The sequence below is a fragment of the Corythoichthys intestinalis genome, chromosome 10 (genome assembly GCF_030265065.1).
Source record: "Corythoichthys intestinalis isolate RoL2023-P3 chromosome 10, ASM3026506v1, whole genome shotgun sequence".
Classification (NCBI taxonomy): domain Eukaryota; kingdom Metazoa; phylum Chordata; class Actinopteri; order Syngnathiformes; family Syngnathidae; genus Corythoichthys; species Corythoichthys intestinalis.
In genome coordinates, this window is record NC_080404.1 from 24,445,406 (window position 1) to 24,470,395 (window position 24,990).

The 24,990-nt window shown below is 39.0% G+C and overlaps 1 protein-coding gene across 9 annotated transcripts in view; it reads left to right on the forward strand.

Annotated features, from left to right (window-relative positions):
• Positions 1-24,990, forward strand: part of LOC130923355 (protocadherin-15) — a 490,939-nt gene that overhangs the window by 269,146 nt on the left and 196,803 nt on the right. For all 9 annotated transcript variants that reach the window (XM_057849017.1, XM_057849014.1, XM_057849016.1 and 6 more), the window contains 5 exons: positions 5,200-5,308; positions 5,469-5,581; positions 14,224-14,430; positions 16,406-16,540; positions 21,522-21,671. In XM_057849017.1, the coding sequence (XP_057705000.1) occupies positions 5,200-5,308; positions 5,469-5,581; positions 14,224-14,430; positions 16,406-16,540; positions 21,522-21,671 (714 nt within the window). The remainder of the gene's footprint in view (positions 1-5,199; positions 5,309-5,468; positions 5,582-14,223; positions 14,431-16,405; positions 16,541-21,521; positions 21,672-24,990) is intronic.

Genomic DNA, 24,990 nt, shown 5'->3' on the forward strand with positions numbered 1-24,990 from the left:
TATTATCATAAAAAACAACACACACGGTTCGGATTTTTCGGGGGGCAGATTTTGAGCGAGTCAAGTTGGATTTTCTGCATAATGCTAAAATTTATTTTAGGAGATGTCTGTGTGTAGCAGTGCTTCATACCAGGAGTGGGGACCCTTTCTGTTGTTGAGGGTATTTTCAGTCCAAAAGACGTACTAAAAGGAGGACACAGTAAGAAATTGATGGTTTATATTATAGTTAGGGCTGTCAAACGATTAAAATTTTTAATCGAGTTAATTACAGCTTAAAAATTTATTAATCGTAATTAATCGCAATTAATCGCTATTCAAACCATCTATAAAATATGCCATATTTTTCTGTAAATTATATATATATTCTGTAAAATAAATTGTTGGAATGGAAAGATAGGACACAAGATGGATATATACATTCAACATACGGTACAAAAGGACTGTAGTGGGCATTTCACTCTACTGTCATTTAAATCTGTCTATGCTGTCCTCACTCCGAAGCATCTACTTTTTCCAAAGCTAGACAGCTAGTGAACGACGCCTTAATAATTAAGACTTCTTCCTTTTTCATCTGATTTATTAATAAAATGGCCTCAAACCATTGTCCTCTTTAGACCGTCGTAAAACTACAAAAAAAAGTACACAAGCATTGCATTAGCAACAACGTTAGCTTAGCACGCTATACAGGTTCACTAAACATAAACAAAAAGCGTCTCATACAAAAAATATAACATTTCGCTTACTAACATAATATGTACATTCTTTACAACAACCATACTTACGGACAAATCTTGTCCAAGGATCATATAAGCACATCATTATCAGCCCGAGACGTCGTACAGCCATAATGAACTGGAAAAAAAACAATAAACTATGTCGCAAAGCGACCACAAGAGTTCGCTGTTGGACAGCACAAAAAGTCTTGCTGTAAAACTTACCAAAAGGCAGAATACTTTCTGAGCGGGACATGTGCGTTAATTGCGTCAAATATTTTAACGTGATTAATTAAAAAAATTAATTACCGCGCGTTAACGCGATAATTTTGACAGCCCTAATTATAGTGTGTTAATGTGAATTGCAATATATGTGTATACTGTATATACATTTATAGTGCGTATGAAAAAGTATCTGAACCGTTTGGAATTTCTCACATTTTTGCATAAAATCACCATCAAATGTGAGCTGATCTTTGTCAAAATCACACAGATGAAAAACCTGTCTGCGTTAGCTAAAACCAGCCAAACATTTATAGGTTTACATATTTAAATCAGGATAGCATGCAAACAATGACAGAAGGGGGAAAAATAAGTACGTGAACCCTCTGTCTAAGACTTATGCCCGTTTCCCACTGAAACTAGTGGGTCAACACGCATTTTTTCCAAGCCGATACAACCCACTAGCAATTGGCATTTGGCACCTTTCCCATTGACAAAAAAAAGCCTTGTCTTTTTTGTTTATTTTTTTTCACCCGTCTAACCCCCTACCCCTCCTCAGCCGTGCGTAAGGTTACGTGATGTCACCACGCTAAGATCAACATCGACAAGTGCGACCGAATTCATTCAGTTCAAGGAAGTAAACAATGCAGAGCATTATGGTAGCCTCCTTTCCGTTTGTGTTCTCTGTTTTCATGCTTTTTACTGCCATCAAAATGGTCGAAATGCGGCAAAGGATCAACATTCTGCTTGTGCTGAGGCAACGTAGGCGGCGTGAATTCTTCCTCTTCTACTAGCTTTGTTGTTAGCATCAACGTAACTACGGTTGTGGGGCGTGTTAAATGGGAGGTAACTGGCATGTTGTTATGACGCATCACGTAAGAGCCGACGTCACCACGTAGATTAGGGTGTTAACTGTTGACCCGGGGTTTCGCTTTCACACTGCATGACGATCAGAGCCGAGGTGATTTTAACGCGGGTCGCTTGGCGGGTTGATTGACACGGGTCGAGGCGGGTCGCTGCACCTTTCCCACTGCCACCAAAAGCCGATTGTTAGTGGGTTGACACGGGTTTTTTGGCCAGTGGGAAAGGGGTATCTAAGAGCAATTGAAACCAATTTTTACCAAACAAATTAAGTCAGGTGTGTGCCCAATCGCTGATGAGTAGTTTAAAGGTGCCATGCTCACGATGAAACGCACACCTGGTAAGAATTGCCTTGATGAGAAGCATTGTCTGATATGCATCATGGCTTGGTCAAAAGACCTGTCTGAAGACCTGCGATCAAGGATTGTTGATATGTATAAAGCTGGGAAAGGATACCAAACCATCTACAAAAGTCTGGATGTTTATCAATCGACAGTCAGAGAGGTTTTCTACAAATGGAGAGAGTTTGGCACAGTTGCTACTCTCCCAAGGAGTAGCCGTCCACCAAAGATGATGCCAAGGGTTCAGCGCAGAATATTCATAGAAGTAAAAAGAACCCTAGAGTGTGCTAGAGACTTGCAAAAATCACTGGCACAGTCCAATATCTCTGTGCATACATCAACTATATGTAAAACTATGGCCAAGAATGGTGCTCATGGGAGGAATCCACAGAGGAAGCCACTGCTGGCAAAATAAAACATTGTTGCTCGTTTAATGTTTGCAAAAAGGCACTTGGACACTCTACAGAAGTTCTAGCAAAATATTTTGTGGACTGATGAAACCAAAGTTGAATTGTTTGGGAGACACACACAACGTCATGTGTGGAGGAAAAATGGAACAGCTCACCAACATCAACACCTTATCCCCATCGTGAAGCATGGTAGAGGGAGCATCATTATTTCAGGCTGTTTTGTTGCCTAAGGGCCTGGACAACTTGCAATCATTAATGGAAGAATGAAGTCAAATGTTTATCAGGATGTTTTGTAGGAAAACCTGAGGCCGTTTGTGAGACAGTTGAAGCTAAAAAAAGGATAGATGCTGCAACAAGACAGTGATCCAAAACACAGAAGTATATCAACTTCATAATGGTTTCAGAAGAACAAAATACACATTATGGAGTGCCCAGGTCAAAGTCCAGACTTGAACCTCATTGAAATGCTGTGGCATGACCTAAAGACAGCGATTCATGCCAGATATCCCAGGAATCTGACTGAACCACAGCTGTTTTGTAAAGAAGAATGTGCCAAGATTAATCCTGATCGATGTGCCAGACTGATCTGCAGCTACAGAAAGCGTCTGGTTGATGTTATTGCTGCCAAAGGGGGGGGGGGCACACAATATTTTAAATGTGATGGTTCACCTACTTATTTTTCCCCCTTCTGTCATTGTTTGCATACTATACTCATTAAAATATGAGACGTATAAATGTTTGGGTGGTTTTAGTTAAAGCAGACACTGTTTTTTTCATTTGTGTGATTTTTGGCAAAGATTAGATCACATTTGATGGTGATTTTATGCAGAAATGTGAGGAATTCCAAAAGATTGAGATACTTTTTCATACCACTGTATAATAACCAGTGTTGTGTTAACGAACACAGTATACAAGACCAGAACTGGCCAGGACCAAAATAAGACCAAGAGTTGGGGGATTTTAGACCACGATGAAGCTGAAAAATAGCAGATCAATGCTATGGCAGAAAATCTAGAGTACACCAGACTGGCCATTCAAAAATCGAGAAAAGACCGAGCAATCCAGATAGAAATGAAGTTAAACAAGTTCGAATGAACCACAGGGTCAGCCATCTCGCTCCCTAAACATCTCATCAAAACATAAAACTGATAAGCATGCCTGAAGAATGCCATCTACAACATAACTCAGAACCTACATGCAACAATAAGTCTGCAATTATTTAATCTAATTAATTATCCTTAAGATGAAATATTTTAAAATCGGGCCACCAAATTTCATTCTGATCCGTCCTCTCATAATGAGAGAACAACTAGTTAGTGTCCTCACCAGTGTTGTTAATCTTACTGAAAAAAAGTAATTAATTATAGTTACAAATTACTTCTCCCAAAAAGTAATTGCGTTAGTAACTCAATTACCTGAATGTAAGAGTAATTAGTTACTTGGCAAAGTAATTGGTGATAATTACTCCCCCCCTCAAACAAAAAACAAACAAACAAAAAAAAAAATTAAAAAAACAAAAAAAAGGTCACAATGTGAAGTTTAAAGGGCTTTGGGGACAATTGGCCCTAGCCCAATTCTTTACCCTAATTTACCCTTTACCCTGAATCAACTGTTAAAAGTTGTTAAAATTGCTCCCATTATTGCATTAGTTCCCTTCTCTCTACTTTTGACATATGAAAGTTTTAAAACTGTTTCATCATTTAAAGATAGATTCAAGTCAAGATTTTGCCAATTTAGAAGTATTTTAGATAAAAAGTTACTTAGGTTCGCTAGGAAAGTTCTCTACAACAGAGCCGTCCTAAAAAGTCTACTGCTTTAAGATGGCGGCTGTTTACTAACGCATCTAGTGCCGTGTCTGTCATTTTGCATCTAGTTATATCTATATACAGTATATGTGATATCTACCATGTCTACCATATCTACCATAACATGCGGGCATAGTTCGTAGGCTATCGGCTACAACATGTATTATTGGAGCTACCTAGCATCGCGTTTGCTCGGCGTCACAACTTTCTTGCCTCCTCCCCACTCCTGACTGCTCTGTCGTCTCAGTGAGTCCGTCTCCCTCAGACTTTTGGACCAATATAATAACGCATAGTAACGCATGCCTTTCCGTCCTCAGTAACGGTAACGGCGTTGCCAACATGAGAAAAGTAATTAATTAGATTACCCACTACTGAAAAAAATAACGCCGTTAGTAACGCCGTTATATTGTAACGCCGTTATTAACAACACTAGTCCTCACTTAGTAAAGGAGGAAAAAAGCGAGTGAGATCTAGAGCCCTCCCTCCGGGTTGTCTAAAATTAGCACCCAGTGCTGGCCTTGACTACTTTTTGGTAGACAATCCCGAGTCCAACCCGAAGTTCACTCAAGAAACGAGACCATATTAAGACTTCTGGTTGTCAAGACCAATTACTTACTGCTTACATTGATTACTTACTTACAGTCTGAGGCCAAAACAAAACTTTAAGTTTTGGAAGACCAAGACCTACAAAATGCTATCTGAAGACTGGTCTTGGTCATCTACTGGTATTGAGAAATACACCACCAAGTGGCACACCTAAGACTTCCTAGATTGCGTTTTGTGAATTGTGTTCATTGATAGATTGTACCCGAAGTATATCAGACATCTGTCTATCTCGTCACCACAGAGCAAACTGAACCCCTTGAATGTGACCCCTCCGATCCGGGCCGTGGACATGGACAGAAACATCCAGCCACCCTCAGACAGGCCCGGCATACTTTACTTCATCCTGGTTGGTAAGTCCATCACGTCCCCCCGTCATTGATTTTTACTCATTTAATCTTCCTCACCTCTGCTGCAACGCCATGCTTTGACTTTTGAATGATCACTCTCGCTGCTCTTGGTCGTTTCGTAAAGCGTGTTTTTTAGAATGTATTTCTTTTTTTTTTATCGTAGGCCATCCGGTCACATTTCCTCAGTACTTCTCCCTCAACAAAACCACGGCAGAGCTGCGCGTCCTGCAGCCCATCAGCAGGGACTTGTATCAAAGGTTCACGCTTGTTATTAAGGTAAAGGATGAATTTCAATGTGCTCATTAAAGTTGCATCAGCCAAAGCGGCACAACTTTTAGTTTTACTCGAATTTCCACGGAGGACTTGACCGTGTCGTCTTTGATTAAAAGTAGCAGAAAGGAAACCTTGAATGTCTCCATTCTTTATCATTGTAATTGATGGGTCAATATTGTATCCTAGTGTTGATTCTGGTCGTAATTTAGTTTCTATTTGGGTATAAGACTTGTTTTTTTGTTGTTGTTGTTTTTTTTACTCGTGCAGTTGTGGTTCAGATTAGATAAATTTTGGAGTTAATGTTGATTCTGGTTCCTTTTAAGTTTCATACCTGGTTCTAGAGTAACTACATTTCCACGTGCTTTTTCCATTCTAAACCAAAGCTATGCTGTTGGTGATTTTTTTTCTAGTTCAGACCCAGTTTTATTTTTTTTCTTTATGGCTAGGATTCGGGTTAACCCCATTGCTAGGTTGGTGCTCACCTGTGTAGGATTCCAGTAATAGCGTTTTTTTCTTCTAGATCTTTTCCAGTTTTTGTCAGTGTTAGCATTTGCTTGCATTTTTTGGTCTTGGTTGAACCACAATTTAGGGTTAATGCATTCCTGGGATTTGGGTTACTCCTGGTGTTTATTCTAGTGTTTTTCAAGTTTGTGGCTTATACCTCAGTACTGAACTCGTGTCAAGATTGTGTATATCCTGATGCTTGTCAAGATGGTCCATTTTATATTTTATTTGATATGGACTTCTATGTATCGGTGTTACAATCTTGGAAGTCTTGATTTCCAAATTTAGTGAAGTTTGAGTTGGCTGGTCCACCTGTTCCGCACAGATAACCTCAATTGCCAGAGGCTGTCTTAGCCTATCTAGAGCTGTTTCAGAGGTCGAGCTTAAGTAGATGTGACGATTCATGAGGGAAAAAGTTAGCTTCTCTCACATGAATATTAATTTGAAGCGATGGAACCACTTGCGCCCCCCACCCCAAAAGATCATCAACGTGTCGACGCCTCTGACTCCAATTTATTTGACTTTATATGGGAGAAGGTGGCACGGAAAGTCAGAAAATCTCCTAGGCTTGATGGAAAAACTGTTGAATTTTATGGATACGTTTGGACTTCATTTTAATATCTGACTGCTATTGACAGCGCTAGACGTCCAATCTATTTCTGACTTTCATTGCTAATACCTCACAATCCAAATGGATTGGACGTCTAGCGCCATCAGAGTCATCTAAAGACTTAACAGTAAATATTTTCCCATTAAGGGTAATTTTTATTAAATGTTTTTGTTTTTCTAAATTAAAAACATATTTGTTAACAGATCAAAGGAAAGAACTGTAAATTTGATGTATTTGTTAGCTTAATTTAAAAAAAAAAATAACATAATTAAAAAACAAAAAAGGAAACTACAAATATTCAAAAAAAATTTTATACTAAATTTTAAAAAAGTACAATTGATCTGTATTAAAACTGAATTTAAAATAAAATAACATTTAAAAAAAAAACATCAAACATAAGTATTCACTGTCAGTGCCTTCCAATGGAAGGCAATAAAAAGTGATATACAATAAAATAATAATAATAAATTTGAAAAAATCATATTCATTCCTAGAAAAATAATCAGAACCACGTATATTGTAATAAAAAAATTAATATATATGTACAGTGCCCTCCATAATTATTGGCACCCCTGGTTAAGATGTGTTTTTTAGCTTCTAATATTTTTTTAAAAAATTCAAATAATATGAGACCTTAATGGGAAAAAAGAGAGAAAAATCCAACCTTCAGTACAAGTGCATTCATTCAGTGGGGAAAAATACCACATAAAGAAAAAATTATTTGGCATCAAATAATGTGTGACACAATTATTAGCACCCCTGGTGTTAATACTTTGTACAACCCCCTTTTGCCAACAAAACAAGGTCTTGGGACTGAGATGGCCATGGGAGGACCTTGATGTTGTGTCTGGTGCACCATTTCTGTGTAGATTTGGCCATATGTTTAGGGTCATTGTCCTGCTGAAAACCCCAGTGACGACCCATCTTCAGCTTTCGGGCAGAGGGCAACAGATTTTGATTTAAAATGTCCTGGTATTTCAAAGCATTCATGATGCCATGCACCCTAACAAGGTTCCCAAGGCCTTTGGAAGCGAAACAGCCCCACAGCATCACTGACCCACCCCCATACTTCACAGTGGGTATGAGGTGCTTTTCAGCATGCACATATTTTGTGGCACGCCAGACCCACTTAGAGTGTTTGTTGCCAAAAGCTCAATCTTGGTCTCATCTGACCAAAGCACACGGTCCCAGTTGAGGCCTGGGACCGTGTGTATTTTTGTGTTCTTTTTATGGCTAGGTGGAAACAAAAGCGGTTGTGCGACATCTGTAAACGGGGGTTTTCATGGTAAAACGGAAAATTAAAAAATAGTTTGGAGGCTTAGTGCGCCAAGAATCTGCTATGGCAGCATATAGACATATTGTTCTATCTAACACAACTGTTCTTTTGGCTTAAAGTACAGCAGTTTATTTGAAAGAGGGGTGCAAGAGCAGAAACTGCATTTTCAGTCTTGTCTGCGTTCCAGGGTAAAACCTAATGGAAGAAGAGCTAAAATGTAAAGCGGTAAGACTAAAGATTCATGCAGAGAACGGTCGGATTTTTGATTGACAGTTACAGGGGATGGGAAAGCACAGTTGAGAATGTCCGCTGAGGAATCGGAGTGAAAATTAGACTTTGGTGTCAAGAGAATGCTCTGCATCAAACAATGCTGACAGGGATGAACCGGGAACAAATTGAGCTGTACAAAGAGGGAAGTGGTCTTATCATACACCGGGAAAAGAAAACAAAAAGATCTATGTTGTCACTTTAAAGGATGATGGGATTGGGAGAGGCGCCAGCCAGTGATAAGCAGTGAATCTTCCGCTCGGTAGCAACAGAACCGAGGTCATTTAGCGCCGCTTCCCGGGAATGGGGACCCGGCTAAATAGTCCACTCCCAAGAGATGGCTGCAACCTTGTAGCGCCTGTCTGCCTTTTACCAGTCTCAAATGCGCTATAATGTTCAGGTGACGGCGCATGTAGTTTATCTGTCAATGGCAGCTATTTTCCCTTGGGTGCTTGTTCCAGAAAACACACTGGATTTTCACATGAACAGAAATCGGTTATGAGAAGTGTTGCACCCATGTATCGGTACCGAGACATTTTCTTCCTCTGGCCAGGGTTCACCCTCCCACTAATTAGTTTATCACTAGTAGGCGTCCAATCCATTTGAAGCGGGAGGATGAACTGTCCCACTTCAATTAGATTGGATGTCTAGCGCCATCAATGGCAGACAATGAGTTACTGTATCTAGTGTCTGACCAAGCTATGATAGCATTGACTGAACATTCAAGTGAGTGTGCAATAATTTAGGATATATATATATATACATATATATATGTATATATATATATATACATATATATATATACCGGTGTATATATATATATATATTTTTTTTTTAAACATATTCTCGCCCAAAAATGTTGCATCCGCTGATACCACACAGCTGCGAATCGTTATCGTGAGCCAAAGAAGTATAGGTGCAACACAAATTATAAGTGCGACATTGCGATCGTAATGTCATCTGGAATCTTTTCAACAATTAGCCCCCTGACAGTTGAGCTGCACCTGCACTCGTCCGTTGTTGCTCGGCAAAACTGAGCCCGTGTGAAGAATTAGTTTCAGGTCACGGCATAAACTGATGTCGCCCGACTCGCCCCCACCGTCCTCCTTCCAGGCTGTAAGGTTTCTACGTGTGGGTGGCGTGATGGGCGCTTATAGGATTGAGCAGAACCACAGCGCAGTACTTGACTTTGATCCGGTCGGGCTGCTTTCAAGACACATTTTTGGAACACTCATTGGATAGGATGACACACAAGGTGATGTGCGCTAATGCGCCAGGTTATAAAAATCGATCGCACTGGGAATAGAAGGGGAATAAATCAGGCTTTATTTTGATTTTAATCGACTTGAAGTCCTTGGTTCCAATGATCCTGACATAGAATATTTTCTGGGGTTACAAACTGTGCCTTAGAAGTGTTTTCATGCAAAAAAAAAAAAAAAAGTTATGTAATAATCACTTTACCGCAGTGTTGTTTTTGGCAGCCATTTTCATTTTAGTCTTAGTCTTTTGGACGAAAATACTTATTAGTCATATTTTAGTCATTTCAAAATGTGTTAGTTTTAGTCTAGTTTTAGTCGACGAATATTCAAACACGTTTTAGTCTAGTTTTAGTTGACGAAAACTGAAAAAATTTTAGACTAGTATTGGTTGACGGACACACAAAGTTTTGGTATAAAATAAATAAATAGATAAATAAAGGTTTCCAACAATTTCGAATGAACATTGACAGTCAAGTAAGAACTTATTTTCCTCAACACTAGCTTTATTTGGTGAAATTTACACAATGAATGCAGTAAAATAATATTCCTGCTGTGCAGGGAGTTACAAGTCATATGTAGCTTACAATTTATAAAGAACTTAAGGAAACATACCTACAAAACATGTTTGGAAATTAAAATAGGCCAAGCCCTGAAAACTGTAAAACATCACAAAACTAATGACCAACTCCTGGCCCACTCAGAACAAGTCCAAATTGAATTGCACCTTCCCACGTGGGGGGTGCAAATCAGGGGGGCGTGCGCAAATCATGTGTTAGATGGCTCGAAAGCAGGCTGATAGCACCAAAAAAATAAAAAAATAAAAACCTACGTGGACAACTAACTAACTATCAAATGTCACCCATTGTGAACATATACAGTGGGGCAAAAAAGTATTTAGTCAACCACTAATTGCGCAAGTTTTTCCACTTGAAAATGTTTAGAGAGGCCTGTAATTATCAACATGGGTAAACCTCAACCATGAGAGACAGAATGTAGAGGAAAAAAACCCAGAAAACCACATTGTTTGATTTTTAAAGAATTTATTTGCAAATCATGGTGGAAATAAGTATTTGGTCAATACCAAAAGTTCATCTCAATACTTTGTTATGTACCCTTTGTTGGCAATAACGGAGGCCAAACGTTTTCTGTAACTCTTCACAAGCTTTTCACACAATGTTACTGGTATTTTGGCCCATTCCTCCATGCAGATCTCCCCAAATGTTTTGGGGCTGTAATTGGGAAACACAGACTTTCAACTCCCTCCACAGATTTGCTATGGGGTTGAGATCTGGAAACTGGCTAGGCCACACCAAGACCTTGAATTGTTCTTACGAAGCCATTCCTTTGTTGCCCTGGCTGTGTGTTTGGGATCATTGTCAGAAAGACCCAGCCATGTCTCATCTTCAATGCCCTTGCTGATGGAAGGAGATTTTCACTCAAAATCTCTCGATACATGGCCCCATTCATTCTTTCCTTTACACAGATCAGTCGTCCTGGTCCCTTTGCAGAAAAACAGCCCCAAAGCGTGATGTTTCCACCCCCATGCTTCACAGTGGGTATGGTGTTCTTCAGATGCAATTCAGTATTCTTTCTCTTCCAAACACTAGAACCTGTGTTTCTACCAAAAAGTTCTATTTTGGTTTCATCTGACCATAACACATTCTCCCAGTCCTCTTCTGGATCATCCAAATGCTCTCTAGTGAACTGCGGATGGGTCTGGACGTGTACTGGCTTCAGCAGGGGCACACGTCTGGCAGTGCAGGATTTGAGTCCCTGGCGCCGCATTGTGTTACTGATAGTAAGTAGGCTTTGTTACTGTGGTCCCAGCTCTCTGTAGGTCATTCACTAGGTCCCTCCGTGTGGTTCTGGGATTTTTGCTCACCGTTCATGTTATCATATATGACGCCACGGGGGGAGATCTTGCATGGAGCCCCAGATCGAGGGAGATTATCAGTGATCTTGTATGTCTTCCATTTTCTAATAATTGCTCCCACAGTTGATTTCTTCACACCAAGCGTTTTACCTGTTGCAGATTCAGTCTTCCCAGTCTGGTGCAGGTCTACAATTTTGTCTCTGGTGTCCTTCAACAGCTCTTTGGTCTTGGCTATAGTGGAGTTCGGAGTGAGACTGACTGAAATTGTGGACAGGTGTATTTTATACCGGTAATGAGTTAAAACAGGTGCCATTGATACAGGTAACGAGCGGAGCCTCGTTAGACCCCGTTAGAAGAAGTTAAACCTCTTTGACAGCGAAAAAACTTGCTTGTTTGTAGGTGACCAAATACTTATTTTCCACTCTAATTTGGAAATAAATTATTTAAAAATCAAACAATGTGATTTTCAGTTTTTTTCCCCCACATTCTGTCTCTCATGGTTGAGGTTTACCCATGTTGACAATTACAGGCCTCTCTAATCATTTCAAGTAGTAGCACTGTATCTGGTAAGATGGCACATTTTCATGTCGTTGTCGTCTCGCCAGACGTAAATTGGCAATCTTTTCGTCACGTTACAGTCATCCAAGACGCGTTTTCGGGGTGTCATCATGACGTCATGGTCAAGAAAAAAATGTTCGTTAATGAAATGTTTTCTTTGTCGTCATCGTTGACGAAAACAACACTGCTTTAACGATTATGAGGTGTTCCAACTGCATATCATATCGACTTCTTGGATATAATGTGTTTTTTGAGTATTCTGAAGTCTGGGTTCAAACCTCGGTGTTGGTTGTTTTCTCCCCACCCAAAGGCTGTTGGTTCAATCCCTGACCCTTTTGAGATCTGGACAACTATTCGCTAACAGTGTCTCAAAGCACAATACAAGTGAAAAGCCCGTTTACCAGTTTGTATGTTCAGGTACTCCTCATACCTAACAAAAAGTGGACAATAAATAACCAGTAATGGTTCTTTGTCTCTCAGCCACAAGTCAGATGGGAAACACTTCATCTTACCCGCATCCCAAATTAGCACCAAACCAGGGCTATAGAAAACAGATTAATGGATAGTCACAGTGGAACCGAGTTGAACCGCACGGCCGATTCCTGTGAGCCTCACATTGCCGAAATGTATCGAACCCAATACAAACTCACGTTGGACTGCAATGATGAAGTTTCTCGCAGCCTTTTCAGATACATCAAAGACAATCTGCCGCGGTTCCGTTGATTGTGGCCGATGTGCGCAAGCTGACTAATGCACTTGTTTACTTTTCCAACTCAGCCTGTTGCCCTATGTGTGGAAAGCTCATTGCCTTTTGCAGTCAAAGCCGCTAATTACGACGCGGCTCGCATAAACTGCGTCGTCTGTGCTAATTATTGAGGCCCCGTTTCTCAGTCAAGCGCTGATTAAATTTGCTCAACTTTTGTGTAATTTAAATTACATTGGGAGGAACCATTGGCCGTCGTTTCCTCGCCTGCTTTTAGCGACATTAGTCAACATATCAGTAGTTCTGCATTCATTGACAACTGTACTCTGCATACTGTACCTTTTTTATTTTTTCTCTAAATGGCGTAACAAAAACAATCTACTGTAATCGATTAATCAGACTATTTCAGACGGGGGGGGGGGTCATCCATTAACTCATTGGCTGCCATTGAAGATCTTGGATGTCCAATCCATTTGAACAGGGAGGGCTGCAGAAAGTGAACAAAGTTATATGATTGGACATCTGTCGCTGGAGCTAAGTAGTCAATGATGTAATTCCCATATACATTGGTACCTCGACATATGATCACTTCGACACACGATCTTTTCGACATCCAACGTAAAACTTCTACATTGGACGACATGCTCGAAATACGACGATTTATGACAGCGCCGCAGTTACTTTGTTTTCCCGCACACCGCATTTTCTTGTAAGAGAAATCAACATGGGTTACAAGATTGTTAGTACAGGTGGCGAAAAAAGGAAATAGGTGAGTCTTATAATGGAAATGATACAAAAATGAACTGACTTGACAATACGGCCGTAGAATGTCTGGAATTTCGACAGTCCTCCTCCGACCTCCGTTCACCAGTCTTTATAAGTTAAGGTGACAATTATCATTATTGTAACATCGCCAAAAAATCGCCAGCTTCGTCAGGTTTTTAATCAATTATGTAGAATTTGTGCAACACAACATGCCTATTGTCCGCCCCAACTGAACAAAGTGAAAGTAAAAAGTCCTCCCTCCCTCCCTCACTCACTCTGTGAAGTCAGCCACGCTGTTCAGGTACACCACGCAAAACACATCCGCCTCATTTGAACCCCATTCGTTACATTATTACAGGTATTATTATTACTATTATATTATTAGGAATTTTATTCATAATTTATTTGTTTAGCTCTGTGTAATTGATATTTGCAATAGTACCAGTAGCATTTATTAAGGATTTAGTGTATGTTTTCAGGCTGTGGAACGAATTAATGGGATTATAATTGGTAAAATCGTGCTCGACATACGGCCATTTAGATTTACAAACAAGGTCCTGGAACGAATTAACTTCATATATAGAGGTACTACTGTATATTTATATAGTGTATCTTAAAAAAGTACCAGTGTTATTCAAAACACAAACAAAAAAATATTTGAGTTACGAGTACAAATTGAACTCTTATTGCCGCAATGTCCAATTTTTTTCAAACACATCCGTTAAAACTTTGAAAACACTTTACCATGCTGTTGAATGGAGAAGTGTCTAAAAACCTTTGAGCCGTACTTTATATCGTGATCTATGTATTCTTTTGCTTCTTCTTGTCAGGCGGAACAGGACAACGGTCACCCCCTGCCGGCCTACGCCGACCTAGTGGTGGAAATCCTGGACGAGAACAACCAGGCACCGTATTTCCAGTTCGTCACGTATCAGGGCTACGTGAGCGAATCGTCCCCGGTGGGCACCACCATTTCGGCTGGGGTCAACCTCACCACGCCGCTGGAGATCGTGGCGCTGGATAACGACGTGGAGGAGGTACAGGGGATTATCCATCATAGCCATTGTCCATTAATACATGTCCCCCCCAAAAAAATCCTCCATTTCTAAGTCATTTTCCATGTTTGTTATCATTGTAGCTGGACCCTGGTGACACACCTGTAGGTAAAAGGGATGCTAACATGTCAAATGGATGATTTCACGGGGATGTCCTGAGTTTTTTCCCCCAAATGATTACGCATTTTGTGACCGTTCCTACAGCAGAATTAGAATATCTCGTTCATCCGCGCCCCTATCCTCGCTAATGGTACGCCATTAAAGCTGCATTTTCCTTCAATTTGCCGCTGAATGTAAACTACGTTGACACTGATCTGATTAATACGTGCAAATTTAGTGCAGATTGTAAATAGTTTGCGATTCATTTGCTGGGTAATGAAGCTGAGACTGGCGGTCGGATGTGTGCTCTCGCTCAGGACGTCCCCACTCATTGTGCGCGTGCGTGCAGTAACATTTGGGACCGCTGCAGACGATTAATGTAATGGCGACACTCTTTTAAAGTACTCCTGCACAATCTAATGACAACGAAATTCACTACAATCGTATGGCGATTATTACAACGAATATAATTGTTACTCCTACAACTATTTCTACTAGCGCTACTACACTTCAATTTTAAATATTTTTTTCTATTGAAAAACAATGTTATATCCCTAAAATTTTCACCCAAAATATTTACTTATTACTCTTTTAGTGATGGGGGAAGATAGGCCTCTTTTCATCCTCCTGTTGTGAAATTGAATCCATTAGTTAGATATTATTGAAAAATCTTTTTTTTAAAAATCATGGCACTATTTTTCATAAAATGACATGACTAGTTTCATTTAAAAATATATATATATTATTTTTTTTTTTTAAACAAAGTCCTTCAATAAACCAAAAACACGATTTAAAAGAATGCTCCTCAGTGTCAATCTGTTCTTTTGTAAAATTCTTTTTTAAAAAATAACTTTTTTTTTTTTGCGACTAATCTTGACGGTGAACAATTAATTTTGTCTGGAAAATTCAACATGCATCTTGTAAAATAGAAAAAAATGTTAAGCTGTTTTTGAGAAAAAATAGTCGATCCCCATCAGTGACAGCCAATAAACAAGTCAAGTAAAATAATAATAATAATAATAATAGGAATATGGGAATTTGTTTGTTTCATAAAATAGCATTTCTGAAGTCTTGTATTTTTCTCTTTCCACACAAAGATACAGAACAGCTCGATACGTCTCTGAAAAGGGGCATTGTGATGTTCATAAAGCACAGCTCATTATATTGTGAAGGTGTACCTTTATGTTAGGATGAACGAGTATGAAGACAAAAATATTGACAGAAACGAGTTGACTTGTGTGGAATGCTGCTTTTTATTGAAGTGTTTTGCTGTGCTGTTATTGACTTTGCGTGCGTTTCGTATCCTGCTGTTTTATTGCATGATAGGTGGACTTTCTGGCATGCCTTTTATAACATAATGCTGTGTTAGGGTTGCCACTATTAATCAGCTCATAGACAAATAATTGACTACTATCTTGATAGTTGATGGATTGTTATTGTTGACCTAAATTATGTCTTTTTCTGAGTCTCTTGATAGAAAATATTCAAAATTTTATGCATATATTTGACTATATTTTGACCAAATTAATCAGTTAATTTCCCTCCCTCTCTGGCTTTTTTTTTTTTTTTTTTTTTGTAAATAGTCCTGTCTGATGAAAATGTAAAGAGTAGACATGCCTAACGTAATCAATAGTCCTCGCCGTTATGATGTTTACCAATGTTGCTTTTGTTCAGCAGCAGCATATACTGTGTCTTATTTTTTTCGGTTTCTGAAATCATCACTTCATTGATGTGGTTGCATAAAAAACATATCGATCTATTCTTCCTCCTGTTTCCTGCTCAGATCATCACATCTACTCCTTTGGAGTTGTCATGGTAATACATCTCTTGTTGAATTTCATTCAATTCTATTTTTAAGACTCAAGACCCCATGTTGAAGATAACCCTGGACGACCACACAGCCATCTTCAGCTTGACCTCCAGCGGCGTAATCCGTTACCTGAGGCTGCTGAAACCCGTGGACCGGGAGAAGCAGATGACCTACACGTTCACGGTGAGCGCCGTTCCCGTTTGCCACAGTAAATTAACGGCGAACTTTGACCGCCGGCTTCTCTGGTTTGTTTGTCCGAGTTGAAGGTTAGGAGAGAAGTGGTGTATCTTGCTCGAGCAAGCTTCTTTAGGCATTCAAGGCCAATAGATAGATTCCGTATGCATAATGCTAACTGAATGTTTGTCTTTCAAGGGACCAAGTGTTCAAACTCTTTCGTTTCACGTTCATGTTTCACATCAGTGAATGAATTCATGAACTCATTCACTGGCATTGGATTTGATAGTGAAGATTTTCTCGTATTTACCGTTCGACTGTTTGTATTACACTAACACACTTAATATAATTAATCAGGGAATAGTACCTTTTCTCGTATTTACTGTTTGACTGTTTGTATTACTGTAACGTACCCAATATAAAATAAATAGCATTAATATCATAGTTTAATGAAAACAAGCAGAATATATTTGATATTATGAACAGTTGCACTTGGAATGATTTGAACTTTTAGCGCCAAGACAACGTGTAGATAAGGACGCCTTCTGATCACGGAAGCCCAACACGTGCGTCATGCAACTGACTGAGCAAGATTGACACTGACAACCAGGTGATAGGCAAGACATCTACAAGCCCACGTCCGGAAACACCATATCCTGCAATCAGTTCTACAGGACAGTCCAGAACAAATGGCGGGACATCCTGTCCTATAAGGAACACCGGCCCGATTTTCAACTGATAACACAACTGATAAGACTCCAAGCGCCCTTTTGACGCTGAGGCGGGCAAAATCTCCCACTCCAGTTGCCTAAGTAACGGTGACTCAGTAACTGTGACGCACGAACTAAACAGCCCAAATTGCAATAGAAGATAATTCTAAACAATGCCCAAACACACCCTTCATCCTGCCGACAGCCCGCCCCGCGTCAGCATTCAAAAAGACTGAATGTTTAACTAATCGTTGTAATTTTTTCTCGGGAATCTTTTGTTGACTTGTGATATGTCGACCCTGGAACAAGTTTGCCTCCTAGCCTTGGTCTGTTGCTGCTTTGCCTTTCTGTATGATTGCTGTCGACTCGGAATAAATTGTCAACTTGTGTTTGTGTTTAGCTTTCAAAATTGAGTCAGTACAAGGGGTTAAGACAGCTGGGTTGTCGGAGTTTCGCTGGCCAGGGTTGTTGGATCTGCGCCAGCGCGGGTCTGGCGGTTCGGCTGGCGTGATTCCGGCAATCTGGCCAAAAGGTCAGATTCCTTCAATAGACATCTCATCCTTTTGAATTGAAATGGCTGGAAATGAGTGATCATGTTTCACTGCCATTGACGGCGAAAGACGTCTAACCCAATTTGACTCGGGGCTGGCAGCGATCTCCAAATCAATATGGATCGGATGTCTGTTGCCGTCAATAGCAACCAATAAATCAATGACCAATAATAAGTGAGATCCATAAAAATCTACTCAATTTTTGTGTTTTAACCGTCTTTTAACACCCCTCCATCAATAATGTCAATCACCTGACTTAAACACAATTGAGCAAGCATTTTCACTCATCCAACGCTCAAATTGAAATTGCTTTGCGACTCCCGGACCTTTTCTGAGACCCCTCGTACAAATGTTGACACAGTAGAATCCTTATTTTGTGGCTAGTGCCTGCTGTTAATCTGGGATTAATCTGGATTTAATGTTATATTAACCATGTTGGGCCAACATACGTCACATTTCCATGCCACTATGGAAGACGCCCAAATCTGTTTCTTCTTTATTTCCCTCGTCTTAGTGCAATGTATATATCAGGGGTGTCAAACCGGTCCTCAAAGTGGGTGCTGGATTTCATTCCAACCAAACGAAATGAATAAAAATCTGGTGTTTTACAGGTTTAATCAGTTGATTTCAGCCAGGTGCTGTAAATTTTAGCTGAAACCTCATTGGTTCAACGGTCTGTGCTAGATCTGTTGGTACAAAGACCAGGACCCTCTGTGGCACTTTATGGAATCGGTTTAACACCCCTGGTATAAAGTATATGACATCAAATCCACTTTTCAGTTTAGTAGAAGAAGATTATACTTTCATAAAGTCCGCAAAGGTAAAATCGGGTATTAAATCTATTTAAACAAATTCATTTTTTTCTATGATGTGTTGATTTATTCACTTTTTTTTCCACATCTACTTCAAAGACTTGTCTCTTTTTTGTTGATAAAACATTGTCCTGGTGGTGAAGCTTTATACAAGTACTCTGCTTGTAAGGTTAGCACGTTTGCATTTAATGAACACATTCTTCTCCTGACAGATTTAACCTTGCGTCAAAGTGCGGACAGTATGTGAGGCGTGTTGAAATTAAACCTCACGCACTTGTTTTATTATACATAGAGTGTCTGTCTGGCAAAGGGCAGATGGGAAAAGTCAACGCATCTTCAAATATTTGGATTATGAAATTGTTACCCATAAACCGCACAGGGGCCAAAGTGGTTAACAAGTGGAATAAATTACACGGAGCTAGTTTAATAAGATGCAAGTTTAGAGTGGAAATTGGCTTTGTTTGTTTTTTTAACATTGGCTGCCATTGACAGCGATATATGTCCAATCTTTTTTGACAGGGACCTAACAAAACGGCACATAACTATCTTAAATGAGATTAAAATATAATTCACTTTTGTTCAGAAAGTCAATTTTTACCTGAATTGAAAAAATTATGACTACAAAAAAAATTAAAATATGAAGAATAAAAAAATGATACATGTACTGAAAAGGCCTTTTGTATAATTAATAACAATAATGAAATTATTTTCAGATACTGGATATAACAATGCATAATAGATTCTATAATTGAGTTTTATACAGTACAGTGGTACCTCGACATACGATCGCTTCGACACACAATCTTTTTGACAGCGAACGTAAAATTTCACTCGCGATTTGTTTCTACATCTGGAGACATGATCGAAATACGATGATTTATGACACCACCACAGTGTCTTTGCTTCCCCGCAAGATCGATGCACGGCGGATTTTCTTGTGAGAGAAATCAACACGGGTTCCAAGAATGTTAGTGCAGATACTGAAAAAAGGAAAAAGGTGAGGCTTACCATTGAAATGAAGATGGAAATGATAGGAAAATATGAGTGTGGTGTGCGTATCTGTGAACTGGCTCGACAATACAGCCGTAGAACATTTATGATCTCGACGGTCCTCCTCCAACCTACGTTCGCCAGTCTTTATAAGGTAACAATTATTATTATGGTAACATTGCCAAAAAAAATCGCCAGCTTTGTCAGGTTTTTAATCATTTATTTCAGAACTAGTACAACACAACATGCCTACTGTCCGCCACAGCTGAACATGAAAAGTGAAAGTAAAAAGTCCTCTCTTACTCTGTGTAGTCAGCCACGCGGTGCGTTCAGGTACACCACGCAAAACACATCCAGCACATTAGAACCTGATTTGTTACATTTTTACAGGTATGATTATTATTATACTGATTTTTATTCATAATTTATTTGTTTTGCTCTGTGTAATTGCTATTTGCAATAGTACCAGCAGCATTTATTAAGGATTTAGTGTAGGTTTTCGTGCAGTGGAATTAATTAATGGAATTCTAATGTAATTGTATGGGAAAATCCTGCTTGATATACGACCATTTCGACTTACAAACAAGGTCCTGGAACGAATTAACTTTGTATGTAGAGGTACCACTGTATACTGTATATAAATGTGAACAGGTATAGCATAGCATGTTATAATTGGGGGAAAATGCATTAAAAGTATTATTAGTGTGTTTCCGATCATGTTTTTTTGCTCCCGATCCGATCCCGATATTTCCCGATCCGATTGCTTTTTTTTTGCTCCCGATTCAATTCCAATCATTCCCGATAATTTTCCCCGATCATATACATTTTGGCAATGCATTAAGAAAAAGATGAATAAAACATACATTCAACATACAGTACATAAGTATTGTATTTGTTTATTATGACAATAAATTCTCAAGATGGCATTTACATTATTAACATTCTTTCTGTGAGAGGGATCCACGAATAGAAAGACTTGTGACTTTGTATATTGTGACTAAATATTTCCATCTAGTGCATTTGTTGAGCTTTCAGTAAATGATACTGTAGCCATGCCCAAATGCACGATGGGAGGTGGAACCATGACTGTGCGTAGTGCTACCAATTGATATATCTTCTCTGCGTTGGGAAATAACATAAGGTGTTAAGAAAAAGATCAATTTCCTTGCTTCCCCACATTGCTTCCCATGATATTTCTAATCGTAGGGAGAGGGATAGTAAGGTTTTAGCCAATTAAAAAAGGCTCCAAAGGCTGCCAAAATTCACTCTACTCATTTTACGCTGCCTTTTATCTCTCTATATAGGTAAAACGGCGACATTACTGATTGAGCGCGACAATGCGTGAGTGGGTCGTGCAGCAATTCCGATACTTTGAAAATGACGTGATCGGACCCGATCGATCGGCATCACATCTCTAAGTACTATAATATAAAGTACAATAATTATAAAACATGATACAACTTATTACATCCAGCACATAATAGTATCAATTAAAATTCAATAAATGACATGGTATAGTATAAATGAAATGACAAATATGAATAAAATGTAATCAATACAAGCATAAATGATAATATTTGATAGCTCAACATTATAATCAAACATTGTTAAAACCAGATGATTTATTATGACATTATTCCAATATTTTTTTTCTAGCTCCTTCATATCATAACATTCACTGGAATTATTATTCTATGATTTATATTTTAATGTCGATTTGTGTGTTTGTGAAGCCTTTTGAGATCTTTTCATGTCATTGCCATTGACGGCGCTCGACTTCCAGTCCATTTTGACAGTTGAGCGCTGTCAATGGCAGGCAAGTTCAACATCAAAGTCCTTCAAGGACACCATTTTGTGCGTCTCCTCGTCCAATCCATAGTTCTGTCTGGCAAGGTTACAGCAAATACAATATGTGTTCTCCTCACAGATGCTGGCATCGGACGGCGTCCAGCAGAGCGTCCCCGTCACAGTCAACATTTTAGTCATCGATGCCAACGACAACACACCCACCTTTGCACAGGTGTCCTACAGCGTGGACCTATTCACAGACATGCAACCAGGGGAGACGGTGCTGCAGGTAATCAATGCCCCCCCCAAAATCAGCATTTTTCGCATCCCTTTTGTTGTCTTGAATTCTGAAAATAATTTGAAAATGGTAAATACCGCTAACATTCAGGTTGGTTGAAGATGACGAATAGGTACTGGATGTAAAAGGTTGCGTCTTTAGACACTGCTGTAAAAAAGGAATCGATAGGTCGCAAAGCTTGTTTCTCCTTTGCTGCGTGCAAATATATATTCAATGTGCACGCTGTATAGGATTACTGTAGGATGATAAATGTTTACCGAGTGTATTATATGCGCAGCTGAACGGGAGATCGAAAGTGCAATGGAGGCAATTATTTATTCCACGTTCTACAAAAGGTCTTTATAGGAAGAGCACTTCTATCTGTCGTACAAAAGCAGGGCTGTGCGGTCTTTTGTGGCCCCTTCAGCAGTCTGTTGTGGCTCTATATATGGCGGAAAACACTCAGTTCCACTCTGAGACCCCCAATTTGGCTAAATTTTGCCAAATTGCGTGCAAATAGAAATGCGTGTGTGATACATCATTGGAAAGCTTAAAATCTCATTTTTCTGGGGGAAGAAAAATTTTGAACAGGAGGGCATTTAAAAAAAAAAAAATTAAAACAGCAAAACCCCAACTGGAGGTGAAAACACGCAAGAGCATAATTAAGGCCGCCATGATTTTAACGCATACTGACCTCTTTTCGATCCCAAAACTCCATGTAGGATGTATCATTGAGTGTCAAGACACAGCTGTGAATGGCCACAGCCGGATTTTGGGGGGGATTTTATGGGTGAAACATGGTAATATAACAAGGGTTGCGAAACAGAAATCGCAGATATCAAGGAGTGGTCCAGATGTTCATTTTCATATATTTACCCTTTTAAACCTTCTTTTTAAAATTTTCTTTGTTTGGATCGATTATTTATCATCTAAAATATATGGGAAATTGCAACATTAAAGTGATCCTCTAACTTAAATACATGTAGGCTCTAATAAACCACAATTGTTCTCTTGTACTAAAATATGTTGTTAGAAACACATAAAATGTTAAATCAATGGCAATATTTTATAATATTTAGTCCATATTTTGACCGTTAGTTGGCGCCAGGGTTTGCGGGCTCGCAGTGATGACGTCATCGGTATCTTTCCAAATTTGTAGCGTGTTGAACAATTGCTTATTGCTGCCTAAACTCGTGAAGTAAAATGCCACGATGTGCTGCTTTTGGATGCAATTTCCAGTCAAATGGAAACAAGGGGAGTGAAGTGAGTGGTCAAGGTGGAATTATTATTTTTAGTGAATAAATGTGCATAAGTGGAAGCTTCTCCCCCTTTTTGGTCCCTGTATGCACGTACCCTACCCACCACGCGTTACAACTGGCGTCCGAACATTTTTCCTGGATCCTCAGTCAAGTAAGGGATCCGTCTATTTTCTGGATCCGACGGTCCCACCATGTCTGTCCATTTTTTTTATTCGTCGGTCCCGCGGCGGCTTTTCGGATCAGTCTATTTTGTGGAATCGACGGCTGCGACATTGCCATGGGATCGGTCTAATTCCTGAATCTTCGAGTGAGTAAAAAACGCGGATTTGGATTACTATTGCTATCTTTTATGTTGACTATTCTTCGGGGGAGTTTTCCCCAAATCATACTAAATAATTAAAGCACTATGGCACGCTACAGTGACGACAGTGACTCTGACGTGGACCTCACAACAATGTTGGAGTTCGCCAGGGAACGCGTGTTTGCTTACTGCTGAGCTCCCGAGTGAAGAGTGGTCAAGGTGGAAATATTATTTTGTGTGAATAAATGTGCATAGTGGAAGCTTCTCCCCTTTTTGGTACTTTTATACACGTATCCTAGCTACCACGCGCTACAATGTACAAGACATGGATTACACAAGGTGTACTCTTTGGCCTGTACTGTATGTAAAGCACACGACAGCTCTGGATGGTAACAATCTACATAATTATATTGGGATAAGTTTGAAAACGCAATATGCTTACCTTGAATATCTGCTAAAAAACCGGACAGCATACGCTCTCGCTCCCAGCCAGAGTTCCCAACTGGACTCTCTCGCATCACCAGTTTTGCCCAACTTTTGTCTTATCAGGTATTTGCTGCACGCATTTTTCCCTGAAGCTCGTCTTGTGAACGACCGACAGTGCTGTCCTGCTCTTCACTTTTCAGATCTGGTTCAAATAGGAAGGGTAGAACTGACACCATGTTGGGAAAGCTAACGAGTGACACGCTGGAATTTCGTCAACGGGACCAGTGACGTTACGCACTGCGACGTAACAAGATTGGCGACCTATCACTTAAAATAATTTTACAAACTTTATTAAAACAAAAACATTAAGAGGGGTTTTAATATCAAATTATTGTAACTCATACTAACATTTATCTTTTAAGAATTACTTGTCTTAAAAATAGAGGATCCCTTTAACGAAAAAAAAACAAAAAACAATTAAGTGATAGTTATGAGGGAGATATCCGTGACTTATTTACAGACGCTAATTTTTTCATTGTGACGTAATTTGTTTAAAAGTTTAAAATATGCAAGTGAATAATTTTTTAAAGTCGTTTTTTTCTGAACTAAATATTAGACATCAATTAATGATTCTAAGCTAAAAATGACAGACATTTCGAAGAATAAATATGTTTACTTACCTTCTTTTTATGGCTAGGTTGAAACAAAAGCGGTTGTGGGACGTCTGTAAACGGGGGTTTCCAGGGTAAAACGGACAAATTAAAACTAGTTCGGGGGTTTAATGCGCCATGAATCTGCTATAGCAGCATATAAACATATTGTTCTATCAAACACAGCAGCGCAACAGCAGCAGTTCATTTTAAAGAGGTGTGCAAGAGCAGAAACTGCTTTTTTAGCCTTATCTGTGTTTTCCGCCATGTATGTTTGTGTAATTATATATATATATGTATATACATACCGATTCAAAAAAATTTTTATTTTTTTTTTCAATGTCTAATTTTATATTATGTGAAATTTCAGTTTTTTTCATTAAATGTAAATGTCAACGTCGGTTTACATTGATACGTAAGAAAAAAATTTTTTTACATCTATTACATTTACATTTTTAATCATATATTAAAAAATATTGAAAAATATTTGAAAATACTTTGAAAGTGTAACTGGACAGAACTTGAAATGTCAGCTTTTTAATCCATTGTAAATGTCAATTTACATTGACGTTTAAAATTGGAAGATATTGACATCCAAATTTATATGTGGTGCGTTTACATTTTCAGTCACTCACAACAAATATATACGTTGATTTGAAAAGACTTTTCATATGTAGAATTTTAAATTTCGGCTT